Genomic DNA, 18,396 nt, shown 5'->3' with positions numbered 1-18,396 from the left:
TAGGTATATATATATTCTATATATATGTAGATATATATATATATATATATATATATATATATATATATATATATATATATATATATATAGATATAGATATATATAGATATATATATATATATATATATATATATATATATATCTGTAGATAGATATAGATATATATAGATATATATATATATATAGATATATATAGATATATATATATATATTTTTTTAAGTTTTAGTCGATTTCTACTGTTGTCCTTTATTCAAGAGTCTTTAGCTTTTCTGTATATTTTAAGGAGATTCTTCTTTTATTGTAAATTTTATTTTTGTTTGTGGACCACCAGGGTGGTCTTGAGCTTCAGATGCTAGCCTCTGTTCATGGACTGCCTATTATTTCCCTTATTCATAATACAATGCAGTCCTAATATTTATATATCTATATATATATATATATATATATATATATATATATATATGTAGATATATATCTATATATATATATGTAGATATATATCTATATATATATGTAGATATATATCTATATATATATATATATATATATAGATATATATAGATATATATATTTTTTTTTTTAAGTTTTAGTCGATTTCTACTGTTGTCCTTTATTCAAGAGTCTTTAGCTTTTCTGTATATTTTAAGGAGATTCTTCTTTTATTGTAAATTTTATTTTTGTTTCTGGACCACCAGGGTGGTTTCTTTTAAACTTCTCATTGTGTTTACATCTGGTAGGTACTGTCAGCTCAATATATTTATGTACGTGGGCGTGAAACATTTGTGTAGCTACCAGCTGTGGAGATGTCTGGTGTTATACTGTAATAAGTGAATCTTGAAACTTCATTGTAGAATTTGATGAAATTTGTAAGTTTAAAATCCTAAAAATTTTAAATGTTGCTGTCTTCAAGTTTAGAGATTCTAATCTTGACGAGTTGATGGACAATAGGAAGCTCACCCCAGGGATCACTTCCATGGCCTTGCGTGACAGGGGCACTGGAAACTAACTTTGGGCGGCATGATGCCAGGGAATCTTCTTGGGCTAGGCTTATGTAGGCTCCAGGGCCATTAGCCTAGTACACACCTATGAAACTATAGTGGTGAAGGTCACTAGTTTATGATCTGACTTAACCAAATAAACAGTCTGTGAAGAAACTATATTTTTAATGACAAGGTCAATAATATTTTGTCCTGTAGTAGGTTTGTTAATAATCTGGTTGAGGGAGTTTTTTTTTTATGAACTCTAAGAATATTTGGTTGTATCCTATATTTGAGGTATGCACGTTCCAGTTTATTTATAGGTTGTTAGTCTCCCAAAATAATAGAATTTTTGTTTATAGGGAGTTCATTAGTTACATCTAGGAACCTTACCTGACTATCTGGACATGTGCAAAAAAAATGCAGTAGTTACTTTGCCCTAATCTTTCCCCAGAGTTATTCACCAAGAGATGCTCTAGTAAATTATTGACCCCCCCCCATCTTCTGTATGCCTTTCCCCCATACAGTTTTTAACAAACTTTATTCAGAAAGATAGAAGATGCAAGGCCAGAGTAATCCTCATTGTTTCTTTTCAACCCTGGTAAGTTTGGATCCCCCGTCCTTTGGCCTTTTCTAGTACATCCTCCCTGGATGTTGGATTGCCATCCAGACCACTTCCAGATCTGAAGATGTTGAAACACGGTTCTTCCAGTTTTAATGGTGGCCAGAGATGCCAGGCTGTCCACTTTGGTGGTTCACATTTTGTCAGTGTCACAAAGCAAAATACCAGGAAAGTTTATCTCAGCAAGTGGAAACAGTTCTTTATTTTGGCTTCTTCCAAAATAATAGATCCTTTTTCAGCTTCTCTTCCTTCCATTTTGGATTTCTTGTCACATCTTTTCTGAAAAGGCTCCACTTTCGCAACCATCAAGGTCCAGTTAGCAGCTATTTCCAGTTTCCACACCGACAATCAAACTCCCATACCGTCACTTAAGATTTCAAACCCCTTTCAAAGGGAACCTTCCTATTGAGGTCCCCTGTAAAAGACCATTTTCTTCATCGACATAACTATCATGCTACAGACCTTAACATGAGCTCCTTTTGAACCAGCAGCCACAGTGTGTCCTCTAAAAAACCTCTTTACATTTTTCATAAGAACAGAATGTCTTTGAGGACAAACCCAACATTCCTCTCAAAAGTGGTATCCGAATGGTGTCTAAACTAGACTATAAACTTACCAGTATTCTTTCCAGAATTTGCTAACAAAGGAGAGTATAGTTTACATTTACTAGATGTTCACAGACAACTGTATTCACACAGGATCAAAGACATTAGGAAATCCCATCAGCTGTTTCTTGCTTTTTCCAAAGTTAAGTTGGGTCACGCTCTCCAGGTGGTGTTCTGATTTTGTACTCTTTGTCTATGACAAGTTGGGACTGGCATTACACAATAAAAACAAAACACAAACAAAAAAAGCTCATTTGATGAGGGCTGTAGCTGCCTCTAACACCTTCATACTCGGAGTTCCTGTTGAAGTTTGTTCTGCAGCCACTTTGTGTATGGTCCATATGTTTGTGTCTCACTACAGATTGGATGTCCAGTCTAGATTCCATTCATCTCCCATTCATCCTTTGGCTCCACTATTCTCAGGAATATCTTTCCTTGATGCCTCCTCATGTGTTTAGTAGCCTGAGAATAGTGTGTCCCAAAGGTTGAATTTGATGAAAATAGACATTGGATGCAAAAGTTAAGTACTTACCATAATGACAGATTCATGTTGTCTTGTTTTCATCTGGTTCAACATCCCTCCCTCCATCCCCCCTTCCAAATTTGCTACCTGGTGTTCTTTGAATCAAAGGACCTCACCAGGCACCTTGTCCTTCTACTGCTTCAGATTGCTGTCCTATTTTTATGGTCATTTCCTTCTCAAGGTTAAGGTCGTCAGTTTGTGTTATGGTAGTGGAAGAAATTTTCTGGTTATGAGCAGGCAAAGTTGATCTAAGGTAATATGGGGATCCAGAGGGAATTGTGGGTGGGGAAGGGATCAGCACCCTGGTTCCATAGTTTCCAAAAGGTGTGGAGGTTGGATCTGATAACCCAAAAGTTGAACCAGATGAAAACAAGACAACACAGCTGTATCATTATTGGTAAGTACATAACTTTTATTTATCATATATAATTCAGGGGTATATTTCTGGTACCTTAGCTAACTTTAATTATCTAGCACCCTCAGGAACCTTGCCTTTAGAATCAAGGGTCAGTAATTGTACACCGGGCAAGGGATACCAGAGTGTTTCCAGCACCAGTGGTGACAGCTATAGGTTCTAAGATGCCATGGTAAATAATGTATGTAACCCAAAGAATACCTGCCTATACTGGGGGGTGAGTGCTAGAAGATCTTGTTATGCACTTTATCTGCCCCTGGTTTAGAGTGGAATGCTACAGTTAGCCTAGAGATGTGCTTCCTGTGCAAAAATGTGCCCAGTAAATAAGGCTTTTGTTAAAGGTGTGATCTACTGAAACTGCAAATGACAGAGGTGAAACAATAAAACCAAATCAGGGGAGGATTGTTTGAGGGGGGTAAGTTTATCGGCTGTATGGGGAGAACAAAATCATGCTGAACGTTAAGACAAGTACCATAGTTGGTTTACAGTGGTGATGGTTCTAGACTCAGAGTGGGTAAAAAGAACTAAGGGTAGTTGATTTTAAAGATAACAGATTAACAACTAATTTGTCTTTCAGCAAGGTGCCTTCTGGGTTGGAGATGTTGTACGTGTAATTGATGACCTGAACACAGTGAAGCAGCTGCAGGCTGGTCATGGCGAGTGGGCTGAAGGAATGGCAGCAGTAAGTATGCAGACACACAGACCTTGGGACTGCATCCACTTTTAAGTGTCCTCCTTCCCTCATGTTTTTTAAATGACTTGATTGTTTTTTTTTTAAATAACACCATCTTGGTACTTTTTCTTGCTTTAAAAGAACTCAGCATTTCCTTAGTCATCCATTCTTGACCCACAGATTTTCCTTAGCACCGGTTTATATTAGACAGTGTGTCTGCTTCTAAGATATGCAATCGAAATGTCTTCTGGTAGCTAGCAACAGTGTGAATCATTATTTCTGTTTGGCTGCCATTGTAACATGGTGGGTACCATCACTGGCAAGGGCTTTTGTTGGTGTGTGTAAGGCATAGATTACCCATTCCCTCCTCATTTTCCTTTCATTGTTGACTGTCAGTGTTAATCTTGTCTTGTAAATTTAGATAGTATTATACGATATTGTCTTTAATCTATATTTAGTGTTGTTCATGGTATTTTTATTTTCTTCATTATTCATTTTTCTGTCTGTTCTGTCACTTTTGCTAGGCAGTTGCTCCTTATGTCAGTCATCAAGACCTTGTGTGCTTCTGTGTGAGTGCGTACTCATACAAGTGCACATGAAAACTTTAATATTTTGATTACTTGTAATTAAGACAAAGACAGAAAACATGGTGTTTATTCAGTTGACACTTCTGTAAGAGAAGAGTGTATAATATTACTTGCAAGTGTCTATAGGTTAGCAAAGTAGCATTAAGGTTAAATATCCTGTATCTCATAATATGATATCCCCCCTTTTCAGTAAGTTTGTATGCATGTATATATGTATGTATGAATATATAGGTAGCATGCGTTATTTTGTTATTTTAAAATGAACCTTAACACTGTAGTAAGCATATCATGGGCTGTTTACACCAAAAAACAAACTTTTGAATGTTTTAGTGAAGACATGTGAGCATGTTTTAATTCTCACTCTGTCCATATAGCTGTCTGGTTTCTACAGTGGCTTTCCTTATGTAGAACTGCTTGAACTGAAGATCTGAGCGGAGATTTGTAGAGATGCACTATGTCAACAAGGTTTATGCCACGTGGCAGTGATACACTGCAGGTAAAGTGTACATGAGTATACAAATGGTGATACAGTGCATATCTGAGCAGATACCTGTGCTCTGATGTCGAAAGCAAAGCAGTGCTAAAAAGCTGCAAGCCATACTCAGTAGAGCAGAGCAAGAAGCAACCTCCAGAGTAAGGGAGCAGTCATACCTGACAAGACTGTAAAGCAGTAAGTAAAGTGAGTTGATATGCAGAGGGACAGGTTGCTGGCAAGGATAGCATACTAATAACTTGAAGGACATTGGAAACACCTGCTGTCTGATGTCCACTTTCTGGTTCCAAGAAAGAGGAAGAAAGGGGAGTGTGTATGACTGTTGGAAATGGGGAAACATAGCAAGCAGAGGTGCGCAGAGAAAGGAATCATAAAGAGACATGCAAGTGGACAGAAGCAGGGCACATTTTTTGTGAGGATACTTAGCAGATAGTTAACTGGTGTGCAAGATTACACAATTCTGTTTGGGAAAATACCCATTTCCCATATATATATATATATATATATATATATATATATATATATATATATATATATATATATATATATATACACACACACACACACACACATATATATAATTGTGTAATTAGCAGGGGATGTTTGTTTTTTTAATTTTTTTAAATTTTGCTTGTGTTGAGGTTATTGCTCAGTGCATGCATAGTAGTGCATCAGCTTTTTTGTTTTCAAAGTTTGTGGTCAGCATTTTGAACATTAACATTTGGGTATTTTGGTTATATTCAGTAGACCCATCGATGTATGCATATGTTTTTGGAGAGATAGAGAAGGGATTATGGGTAATATGATACGGGGAAGTGGGGAGGGATAGTCAGTAGAGGCACATAAACGCAAATACAGGCAAACAGTGGTGGATGTTTAAACTTACACAAGCAAACACAAGACAGTATAGATAATCGGAGTGGACATGCAAACACTAGGAGAGGGAGACGGGGACCGGTCAGAGATAAACAGAGGGTGGGCAAAGGACATGGGATGGGTAGTGGCACAACAGAATCGGAGTACACCTGGCTGAGGAAAGGTCGGGTTATGGGCAGGTTGCTGACTGACCCAGAGAAATGCCAATAAGCTGAGATGGGTTTGAGTGGCTGAAGGCAGTGGCCACAGTTTCTTCTTGTGGTCCAATGGCAAGGGTCTGCCAGTTGAGTGAATCTGCAGTCTGCTCTAAAAAGGGCAGGGTAGCAAGTACCCAGCAGGCCATCGTCCTATCAACCATATCCTACACCATCTGATGACTGGGCTCCAGTGGGTGATTGAGGTGGGCTATATGGGAGAGTTTGAAACTGCCTGCCCCCCCCCCCCAGCAAAGTATTCCCAGCTTTCTCACCCACCACAGCTAATGCCATTGTCACATCTATCACTTTGACATCAACATGACCTACAGGAAAGAGATACAGTGGGAAAGGTGACATTACTGAAAATGTACTGCAGATGGTACATGTATATATCAAGTCTGTAGATAATAGGCAGACTGAACGTACTGTGTTGAAAGTCTCTGCTGCCTGGTGTGGCTGCCAAAACAGTTGGTATCTCACTGTTCCTGTGCTGAAAGGCAAATAGACACACAAGCTAAAATATGTAGGTATAGGTGAGATCCAAATAGCAATGCAAAAGTTTAATCTTACATGGGTATACAGGATAGCAAACACTTTAAAATGTGCCCACAGGCTTATATCATCCACAGTCCCACTTGTACATTCAAAACAGTAGACTCCTGAGTTAGTGCCCCCAGCCTCATTAATGAAGCCACATTCCCACAGGTAACTGAGCCTGTCATGGTGCTCACAGCTACACAGCTGAACAACTGTGTATAGTCCTACAATATGCAGCAGTGCCATGACATATGTACGGACAACAGACGTAGCACAGATGAAGCCACACACACACACACACACACACACACACACACACACACGCACGCACACACACACACACACACACACACACACACACACACACACACACAGTAGCTGACATGATATATCCTGGTATCTGTCAAAGAAGTCTTTGTTGGAACACTGCTCTAAATGACAGAAATAAGTTTAAAATTACAGTTTGAAAACAGTTGCAGTGCTGAAAAACTAAACCATTCAGGGTGCTCCTGTCTTAACCTCTGTTTCACACTCCCAGAGATATTCAGGATGGCAGTACTGCAGGTCATCATCATAGTGCCCATGCTTACGTGGCATTGAGGATGCCAGTAACTTCAGTCAGTAGTTCTGCCAGAGTAAACTAAACATCCACCTTCCTTAATGGGACCCATACAGGGTCTCTGCAGCTGCTTCCTGAACTGGCTGTGAGGAAAGACAGTACACATTTGCTTTCAGTTATATACACATATATAAATACATATACGTATACTGTCTTTGAGATTGTCATAAGTCAGGGCTGAGTAACACTCCAAGATATTGCAGTCTTGTAGTTAGTAAATATTCTGTTGCATTCACTGTTATAGGCTCGTTAGTTATAGCTAACAGAATTACAAGACGGCATCTCGTAATAAAGCATGCATGCACGCTGTTTGCAAAGAGTGAAAAATGAAAAAGTGCGTGTTATTATAAGTAAAAATGGCATGTACCAAAACAAGTGTCACTGTTTTTATTTTCAGCAGCTGCTGATCTGTTTTTCAGTTGTAAGACTTGGTTGTATAGGTTCATAAGTCCATAGGTAAGTACTAAGCAATTGGTCTGCAGACCATTTCAAGCCAAGCCAAAAAACTCTATTCAGAATTTCGTGTAGCCTCAAGGAAGACGAGAGTATAAACCAGGAGAGAATTTGAGGCTGCCCAGCCAATTATCAAGGTTTACCTAGAGGGTATCAAGGGTGTTACTCTGCTTGACATGTAGTAGAAATTTGTTACAGAGATGAGGGATACATTATTGTTTTTATTTAATTTAGCATTTGTTAACCGAGAAAGTCCAACTTTGAATGAAGCCATTTTTCAGCAGAGGCCCAGGGAAAAACGTTCCAGACGCATAACTTTCTAATGTGGGAGGAAACCCACACAAACTCAGGGAGGACATGCAGACTCCACACAGAAGGTACCCCAGCTGAGAATCGAACCAGAGAACCTCTTGCTGTGAGGCGACAATGCTACCACTGGACCAACATTAGGATATGGATCTATCATGCCAAGGTGTCTTATTTATCTGCTTATCAAAGTTTAGTTCCTTTAACCAAGTATTTGAGGTATCATTAATTCTGCGAAAGAATAGGAGATCAAATAAGGCTGAATCTTTTATGGCACAAAAGGCTAAACTTGGATCTCCACGGAAGAGAGAGTAAGAGACTGAGTAAAGAGAAAGGGCTGCCAGTCTCTCCTAATAACTAAGATTTTTGAGGCCACTGATCATTTTAGTTATGAACCTCTGAGGACTCTCAAGTTGTATGACATGTTTAGACAAATACATGCCAAAAGATGTGTTATATTCAGTAATGGATCTGATAAGATATGAGTAAAAAGGAATTAAGACTTCATTGGCTCTATTGAAGATGTCTTGGGAAATTATATGGACCAGATAAAAGACTTTCCGAACTACTGTGGAGACAAGATGGCCAAATGATAAGGAATTATCAGCAAGAGCATCCATATCCCTTAAAACAGTGTCTTATTAGAGGTGTGCATCTCCTATATGGTAAGTGAAACTGTTTTGCTTACCAAAATGAACTATGTTACATTTTTTAAGTTTAATTTGAGACCGTTGTCCTTGCACCAATTGTTAACACGGTATAAGCCATGTTGGAAGAATTGTGTGTCAGTTGAAGATAGAATAACAACACCCAATTTACAGTCGTCTGTAAACTTAGTCAAGTCTAAGAAATATATGCCAAATAGGAGAGGGCCCAAAACTGAGCCCTGTGATACATCATTGTTAACCATTTTGCTTTCAGAAGTAACACGTGCTTCTCTAACCACATGAGTTCTGTCAGCAGACAAACAGTTAGCTGTCCAGTGCACAGTACAGGGATTTATAGGCCTTGGCGTGGTATACGCACTGCACAACTAGTATCTGTCCATTGCACAATACAAGAATTTATAGGCCTTGGCCAAGTCTCGGTGTGCTGTATGCACTGCATAACAAGTATCGACTGCTTCATTTAATTTTTCAAAGAAGTTAATGAGGTTAGAGGCAGGGCCTTCCTTTGATATTGATGAGGGTCCAGGGTTGAAGAATTTTCAATATCCAGGTTAATGAAGTCTGAGATAATGCCCTCAACAGCTTTACATATGAAGCTAGTGAAACTAGTGGGTCTATAGTTACCAGGATCTGTGGTTGGGCCACCCTCGTGCAGTGGCATTACAATAACTGTTTTGCAGGCTTTAGGAATGTAACCAGTGGAGAGGCTTAAGAGTTTAAATTCAGGTTCCAAAAGGCCATATTTAGCAATGATAATTGGGCAACCTGGTATATTGTCAGAGCCCATGGATAAAGTACTCTTAGTTTTTGAAAGGGCTGAGAGAACTTGTTCCATAGTATTTAAAGGGGTGTCTGGGATAACCTGTGGGATAGCTGGGATAGCTATAACAGTGAAAGGAGGAAAACTTCCACTACATGTTCTCCTCCAAAAAAAGGAAGCCAATCTGGTGGTCCCCTGCTATAAACAAACTACAACAGAAGGAAGAAACGTTGCAGAAGAGAGGAAAATCCCAGGATGCAAAAAACTCCCTCAGTAAGAAGCTGAGATCCGTCATAAAATCCTCAAAAGCTAGTTACAAAAATAAAATTGCCAAAGATTCCAAAGACAACCACAGGGCTTTCTATAGTTATGTCAAGAATCTAAATGGCAATGATTAGATCTGCTCTGAGCTACAACAGAATGGCATTAAATATACTGATCCCAAGGATATTGCCAATATTCTGGTAGATCAATTTTGTGCCAATTTCACCCCCTCTCACCCCTTAAAGGGCCCATCTCAATACCAAAAGATTGCCAAATTCCGGTAATCACAGCCACACCGTTAGAAACTGCACTCTCCAAAGCTAAGAATACAGCATCCATGGGACCAGATGACATCCTGGGCTGTGTACTACATGAGCTACAAAATGAACTGGCACCTTACCTAAGTGTCATGTTTAATCATAGCCTCACCTCAGGCTTCATGCCCACTGAGTGGCGCACAGCTACAGTTATCCCACTCCACAAGGGGGAATTCACCTTGGATCCCGGGAACTACCGTCCCATCAGTCTGACAAGCCTGATCTGCAAGGGCATGGAACTTATAAACAAAGACATTGGCAACTTTCAAACACTGGACCCCACCCAGTTTGGGCTCGTGAAGGGCCGATCTTGTCTCCTGAACCTGATTGACTTCTTCGAATCAGTCTCCAGAGCTGTGGACGAGGGTAAGTCAGTCCACACAGCCTATCTGGACCTCGCCAAGGCCTTTGACACCATCTCCCACTCTGGAATCATAGATAAACTTACTAAGCTGGGCATAAATCCCTATGTCACTCAATGGGTTGCCAACTGGCTTACTGACAGAACCCAGACTGTAAAAGTAGCCGACTCCAAATCCAGCTTCAGACAAGTGACAAGTGGAGTACCTCAGGGTTCAGTCCTGGGACCACTCTTGTTTGGCATCTACTTCTCTGAAGTACAGGCCAACACTAAGGAACTCTGGCTAACAAAGTTTGCAGATGACTGCAAACTGGGAGCCATTATTGAATCCCCAAATGATGTGGATATTCTACAAAAGGGCCTTACAGAAAGAGATGCCTGATGCCAGAGCCATGGGCTCAAGCTTAATGCCAAGAAATGTATAGTTATCTCCTTTGGAAAAAAGCATGTACCCTTGAATTACCACATAGGTGGCAGTATACTAAACATCGAAAGTGTGATGAGAGGCTTAGGGACACAGGTGGACAGTGGTCTCACATTCGATAACCATATTGCCACAACAGTCAGGAAATCCTTCTGTGTGGCACACCTCATCACAAAGGGCTTTTCATCCAGAAAAAAGGAGGTCATTGTCCCACTGTACTCATCCCTCATTAGACCCATTATAGAGTATAACGCCCCGTTTGGTATGTACCTCACAAGACATCAGCAACAGCTGGAAAGGCAGTAGAAATACCTCACTAAAAGAATCACAGACCTATAGCAGATGCCATATGCTGACTGTCTAAAAAAAACTCCAGCTATACTATGTGGCATATTGTCTATATCTGCTTAACATACAAGGCCATGTCAAACCATGAGCTGTTGGACATGCTCCACTTAAAGAAATCCCAATCCCTCAGAGCCGCATGCTCCAGGGATCTAAACCTTGCCTTCACAATGAACAAAACATGCTGGAGGGATAGATTCCTGACCCTGAGACTCCCCATACTCTGGAATAGACTGCCCATACATGTCAAACAGAGCGCCTCCTTGGCACTGTTCAAAAGGAACCTTGATGATTGGATGGGAGATAGGAAAAATTCACCATGGGGATCATGTCGGTCGCCCTGCTAGACAGGGGTCCAGGGAATTAAATATTGTGGGAAGAAATATCAAGGGAATTGTTATGGCTAGGCTTGTATAGGCCCTAGGGCCGATAGCCTAGCACCAACTTATGAACATGTCTTAGCTAGGATACGCACGATTTCCTTTGGGTCAAAGAGTGTATTATTATTGTGGACTAGCTCCAAACACTGTTCATAGGTTCATAGGTTTATACTAGGCTATCTGCCCGAGGGCATTTACAAGCCTAGCCCATAGTTTTGTGGCTTACGCCACCCCTTTAGTTTGAGGAACTATACCCATTATTTTGCTGTGCCTCTGTCGAGCAGTGACACTGAGGTAATCCCTGGGGTATATCTGCGATCTCCCATCCATTGGTCAAGATTTCTCTTGAACAAGGCCAGCGAGGTGCTCTGCCTCACATATACCGGGATTTTGTTCCACAGCATAGGGAGTCTTTGGGTGATGAATCTATCCCTCCAGCACGTCCTATTAATAGCCGTGTCGAGGTTTAAGTCTCCCGCCCTTGTGGCTCTGACGGATCTAGATTTTTTGAGGTGAAGCATATTCATCAAATCTGGGTTTGACATGGCCTTGTATGTCAGGCACAGGTCACCTCTGAGCAAGCGGTAAGCGACTGAATAGAGCCAAAGTTTTTTCAGTCGGGCAGCATAGGACAGATTTTTGAGACCCTGTATCCTTTTGGTGAGGAACTTTTGTGGCCTCTCCAGCTGCTGCAAGTGTCGGGTCAGATACATTCCGAATGGGGCATTGTACTCAATCATTGGTCTGATGAGTGATGAGTATAGGGAAACTATGACCTCCCTTGATCTAGATGTGAATCCCTTCATGATAAGGTGGGCAGTGTAGAAGGTCTTCCTAACTACTTTAGCTACATGGGTGTCGAATGACAGGCTACTGTCAACCTGGGTCCCCAGGTCCCTGATAACTTCTTCTGTGCTCAGTGGATTGCCACCTATATGGTAGCTAGGGGTAACCTTGTTTTTCCCGAAGGGTATGACTATGCATTTTTTGGCATTTAACTTTAGGCCATGGCTCTGGCACCAGTTATCCGTTTCTGTGAGACCCTTCTGAAGGATATCTGTGTCAGATGTGTTTTCGACTACGGCGCCCAGTTTGCAGTCATCTGCAAACTTTGTCAGCCATAACCCTCCTGTGTTTGCTTGCACTTCGGAAAAGTAGATGCCAAACAAGAGTGGGCCCAGGACTGAGCCCTGTGGGACACCACTTATGACAGGCTTTGAGTCTGACATGGCGCCAGCAACTCTGACCCTGTGGGTTCTGTCACTCAGCCAGTTTGCAACCCATCTTGTGATGTATGGGTTAACATTTAAGCTGATGAGTTTTTCAATGATACCCGAGTGGGGTATTGTATCGAAGGCTTTCGCGAGATCGAGGTAGGCTGTATGGACTGCCTTTCCCTCATCAATGGCTTTGGTGACTGTTTCTAAAAAGTCAACCAAGTTTAAAAGGCATGATCTGCCTTTGACAAAGCCAAACTGGGTTGGATCCAAAGTCTGCAAATTCCCTATGTCTTTATTTATGAGATCCATTATGATCCTCTCCATGGCTTTGCAGATAAGGCTTGTCAAGCTAATGGGCCGGTAATTTCCAGGGTCGGTGGAGGCACCGCCTTTATGAAGTGGGACCACTGTCGCAGTGCGCCACTCCCTGGGTACGTATCCAGAGGTGAGACTATGATTAAACAGCTGTCCTAGCTGTGGGTTTAATTCCTCGTTGAGTTCGTGGAGCACACAGCCGAGGACACCATCAGGTCCCATGGATACTGTGTTTTTTGCTTTGGAGAGAGCAGTTCTCACTTGGGCGTTAGAGATGTTTGGGGGGCTGCAATCGTTTGGTATAGATATCTCTCCTTTTGGGGTGGGGAGAAGTTTGCACTGAACCTGTCAGCCAGTATGTTGGCAATGTCTGTAGGATCAGTAATCTTCACATCATTTTGAACTAGTTCTGAGCATATCTGGGAGTTTCCTCCCAGGTTTCTAACATAGCTAAAGAAGGCCTTATGATTGTCTTTTGAGTCTTTAGCTATTTTTCTCTCAAAGTTTGCTTTGGATGATTTTATGAGAGCTCTTAGTTTTTACTTGTAGTGATCAAAGGTGTCTTACCTTTTAAGGATTTTGCTCTATCTTGTAGTAGCTTCCTCCTTTTGTTGTAGAGTTTGTTTATGGCTGGGGTCCACCAGACTGGACGCTTGCCTTTGGTACAAAGAGTCTTTGTTTTGCTTGGGATTGCCTTATCCATGCAGTCCTGTAGGTGCTGGTAGAAGGCATTTGTAAGTGATTCAGCGGCTTGGGTACTGTTTTCCGCCGCTCGGGACTTTAAAGGAGACCACACTAGTCTTTAGAAGTGTGAAGTCGGCTTCGAGAAGTTCTTTACTGTGGTCTTTTTATTTCAGGTGGGGTGGGATGAGGACCTCCAGCGAGATTAGTTTGTGATCTGATCTCACCAGTGAGCGGTATACTTCCGGTGTTGAACATTGTGCTCCCATGTTCGTGATGATGAGATCAAGTATGTTTTCTCCTCTTGTGGGGATGGTGACTAGTTGTTCCATGGCATTTGAGTTTATGAATTCCAGGAACTTTTGGGCTAGGGTGTTTGGGCTTGAGTAGTGTTCCCAGTCTATATTAGGGTCATTGAAGTCACCTAGTATGATGGTGTTTGGAGATACATTTATCCCCTCCAGTGTTTTCAGGAAAGCCATGTGAGGTTCCTGAGTTTGTGAGGGTGGCCTGTAACATGCTACAATTTGCAGAGCAGTCTTGCCTATGGTTAATTGCACCTGGATGGTCTCCGATGCATCGTGCGTTGCCACCAATCTTGAGGTGTGGGTGTCCTTGATGAATATGGATACCCCTCCCTCCTTTCTTGATATTGTCCGGATTTTGGGGCCGGAACGCATGATATGAGGTAAAACCTGATAGTGCTGGCGTGCTCTCAGGAGCCTTGAACCAGGTCTCTGTCACAGCACAGACATCGATGTTCTCCATACTGAGAAGGGCCTCGAGTGCGTGCATTTTGAGATTGAGACTTCTGGCATTGAGCAGCATTACCCTTAGTTTTTTTCCATTTTTGTGTTCTAGGGTGGTAGGTTTAGAATTTGAGCCTTGCCTAAAAAAGGCACTATGGGGGTGGCAAGAGCCTTTGCCAATATCCGGAATCCCAGGGGTGACAGGTGCAAGCCGTCCCTCATGGCAGCGTGGCTTGTCCAGCATGTCATCCCAGGCAGACAGACATTGGATCCCCTTTGAATGACACCAGAGTTTAAGCCAATTGTTAAAGCTGATCATCTTATCTCTGTATTGTGGCACCATTCTTGGTGAAGGTAGGATACTGCTCAAGGTCAGGGTCATACCTGCCTGGGCTACATAATCAGAGAGCTCCTCAATGTCTCTTTTCATGTAGTCCAAGGAGGTACGTTTCAGGTCGTTTACACCAGCGTGGACAATGACTGAGTCGTATTTGTACCTGCTGTTGAGAGACCTGAGTGCTTGCGTTATGTGGCGGATTCTAGCGCCCGACAGGCAGCTTACTGTAACCCTCTCCTTACTCAGTCTGGTGAGCGGACGCCAGTGTGTCTGACTATGGAGTCACCAATGACTAGTGTGTCTGGCATTGTGTTTGGCCTTAAGGGCTGTGACTGTTTGACACTCTGACTGTGAGGTCTATGTGTTGCAGGTGTTGTGTTCTGAGGTGGTAGTTGTTTGGGTGTCTGCTTTGGTGGCCTCTGCTGTTTTGGTAGATTTTGATCAGAGCCTCCAGTATGTCTTTGTGTGTTTATGTGTATGATTTGAGGTTGTGATGGTACTATGTGAAACTGGGTCTATAGTGTGTGTGGTAACCTTCTCCTCCTGTCTGGTCTTGTCAGTCCTATGTTGAGAGAGCTCAGCCTCCAGTTTGGCCGTATAGTTGCATCTCTCGCATGTATTTGTGTTTTGTGGGAGGAGGAGAGGGTTGTTCAGGTACATGAGGCAATTGTAACATTGCCTCAATATTCCCAGGTTCACCAGCTGAGCAGGAGAGGACACTAGCAACTGATCCTCGACATGCTAGAAGGAATAGACAAAAAACTTTAAAAGAGATTCCGGGGATGTGGGTGACCGAGAAATGGGGTTTGCCTTTTGGGTTACTATCTATAACAAGAGTGCTGTATCAAGGTGATAAGTACTGTAGGAGCAAGTGCTAGGTTTAACAGATAAAGAATAGTCTACTCGAGTCAGGTAGAGATGATCTTTTAGTTATAGGATATGCTGATTAGATCAGTAGTATAGTTTGAGGAAGGTAGTTTTAAGGAAAATTTGAAGAGTGGACTTTAGGTAGCCCGAATAGTTTAAACCTGCTTAACCGGCGCTGCCCTAGTGTGCAACAATGGCAACTCCGCTTAAATCGCAAGCAAACGCCGCTTAGCGTCTTTTATATCAGAGGGCTGAAAGAAGCTAAGAACTGGCCCAAAACGACCAATAGAATGCAAGTTACTGGCTGAAACCTCACAAAACTGGACCAACAGGCAGCTCAATGCTTCCCACTCCCACTGGTAAGCAAGGGAACTTCCTACCTCCAAATTTGGCAAAGAATCAGTAACAGGAACTGCAAACAAAGTCCAGGGATCAGCAAGCTCTGAAACTGGACTACTCTAGCTCAGTAAGGCGGGAAAACAAGAGATATTTTTTTTTTTTTTTTTTTTCAGAAACAAGCAGAAACAGATACAGTAGACACTTATCACAGCCTACACAAACAATTTGCAACAATTACAGATTTTAAAAGTAACAAACTGAGAAATCAAGTGCAATAACAGAATAAATGCAGAAAAACAATAACAATGTATCAGCAAGCAGGCAAAATACAGTTGCTAGATAAATAGAAGTGGAAAGCCACAAAAAATATACTTAAATCAGGTAAAGTCGCTTTTTTAGCTCTCTGAAGCTTGGATTACTCTGCTGGCCACCACGAGGATCTGTGCTGAGTAGGTACAAGCTGAAAAATGTGCGTTTAGCGTGTTTTATATCAGGGGGCTGAAAGAAGCTAGGAACTGGCCCAAAACGACCAATAGACTACAAGTTACTGGCTGAAACCTCACAAAACTGGACCAACAGGCAGCTCAATGCTTCCCACTCCCACTGGTAAGCAAGGGAACTTCCTACCTCCAAATTTGGCAAAGAATCAGTAACCGGAACTGCAAACAAAGTCCAGGGATCAGCAAGCTCTGAAACTGGACTACTCTAGCTCAGTAAGGCGGGAAAGCAAGAGATTTTTTTTTTTTTTTTTTCAGAAACAAGCAGTTGGGTGTTAGTTCTTAATTTCCTGGTATTATTAAAGAAAGATTTGCAGTTATGTTTGATTGTAGTGGCTGTTTTAAGTTCATAACCAGCTTTAAGGTTCAGTGGTTCCCTTAAGCTCTTTGTTTGCTTGTGTGTGCTCTTAAGGTAGGTAGAATGAAACCTCTTAAAAGAATTAAGTAGTTTCTTTCTCTTGTTATGTAATTTGAGTGTTCCAACACATGGGATTTGTTGCGTTAGGGACTGCCTTATCAATACAACTATTTAAATTGGAGTGGAAGTCATGGACATTGGTAGCAGCTTTACCAATAGCATCCTTCAGATGAGAATTACAGCAGAACTTCTTTAAGTGATCAAGTAACTGAAAAAAGGTTTACTTTGAGAAGTCCCTAAACGCAAAGCTACTTGCAAGGGAAGCACGACAGTTATAAAGGAAAATGTCACTAAATTATGGTCTGACTTAAGACATGATGATCGATGTGGAGCTGTCAGGAAGTGACCATATTTATGAGGAGTAGATCCAGGATATTGGGGCACCTAGTAGAATGGCTATTTGTGAAAGAGAGTTAACATTTATAATGTCTGGGCAGCACTGGGCATGCCAGCCATTGGCAGTGTAGGTCAGCCAGTTTACTGATGGATAGTTGAAGCCCCTAAGTAGAAGGGTCTTGGGTTTAATGGAAATTTCATCTAATTTGTTGATAGTTATAGTTCTCAGAAGGGGACATAGAGGGTGTTCTGTAGCTGGCTGTGAAGTAATAATTAGTCTTGTTTATACTGATTTGGACTTTTGGGAGTTCACGTGTGATATCCTTGACAAGTGCTGATACTCCCCCCACAATTACCAGTGGGTCTGAAGACATGATAGGTATTCTGTCCTGGAAAAGATGGAGTGCTTTCATTGCTCTGAAACCATGTTTCTAATTATACATATATGAATGTGTTCAAGTTGCAGAAAAACCTCAAGTTCAGGCATTTATATGTTAAGAATCCTGGCAGTGATTACAGCCACAATAATGTACTTTAAATTAGAATTTATTACGCTGAAATGTCTATTAGATGAACTCTGCCTAAAAAGGTAGTATGGGGAGAGCAAAGGCTTTAGCCAGAATGAGAAAGGCCATCCCTGGCAAAGTAGGAAAACTTGTTAGCCATCTCATCCCAGGCTGCCACATACTGGATCCCCTAAAATGACACTGCACAAATTGCATAGCCAATTATTAAAGCCAGTGATCTTTCTGTGAGTCTCTGCATCGTTCCGCGTGATGGCAGAATGCCATTGAAGAACAGTGTCTTTCCTATTCAGACATATGCGTAGGAAGCTCTGCATGTCTGTCTGCGTAGAGTGCCTAAGATCATTCAACCCAACATGGACCACAATCAGGGCATAATCATATTTGTCAAAAAGGAGGGATTGAAGAGCCCTTGTTACATCCCATATCCTGGCTCCATGGAGAAAGACAGTTGTTACCCTGTTCTTATCCAGCCTGGTGAGCATGGTGTCCATGTGCCTTACAGTGCAGTTCCCTAGTACTTAAACATTACTATAGTTTGATGTAGTCTCAATAGGCCATAAGGACTGGAGTCTGCACCCTTGTGACTCTTAGAGGTGTATGTCTTAGATGTTGATGTGAGGAGTGAAGGTAGGTGTGTTGCTGTACATACCGTTGTCTGAGATTTCGTAGTTTTTTTTAATCTGGGAGGCTTAGGCTTAGCTATATGT

General features: G+C 41.5%; 1 protein-coding gene across 1 annotated transcript in view; it reads left to right on the top strand.

The window, feature by feature from the left end:
• The window catches only part of MIB2 (MIB E3 ubiquitin protein ligase 2), a 1,775,226-nt gene that overhangs the window by 1,055,640 nt on the left and 701,190 nt on the right, over positions 1 to 18,396 (top strand). Inside the window, 1 exon segment of the mRNA XM_044061758.1 lies at positions 3,721 to 3,825. Within this exon segment, the coding sequence (XP_043917693.1) occupies positions 3,721 to 3,825 (105 nt within the window).

Source organism: Protopterus annectens, chromosome 2.part0 (genome assembly GCF_019279795.1).
Source record: "Protopterus annectens isolate FY-2018-M chromosome 2.part0, PAN1.0, whole genome shotgun sequence".
NCBI classification, from domain to species: Eukaryota; Metazoa; Chordata; order Ceratodontiformes; family Protopteridae; genus Protopterus; species Protopterus annectens.
Note: the sequence above shows the minus strand (reverse complement) of the source record. Positions and strands in the feature narration are given on the sequence as shown.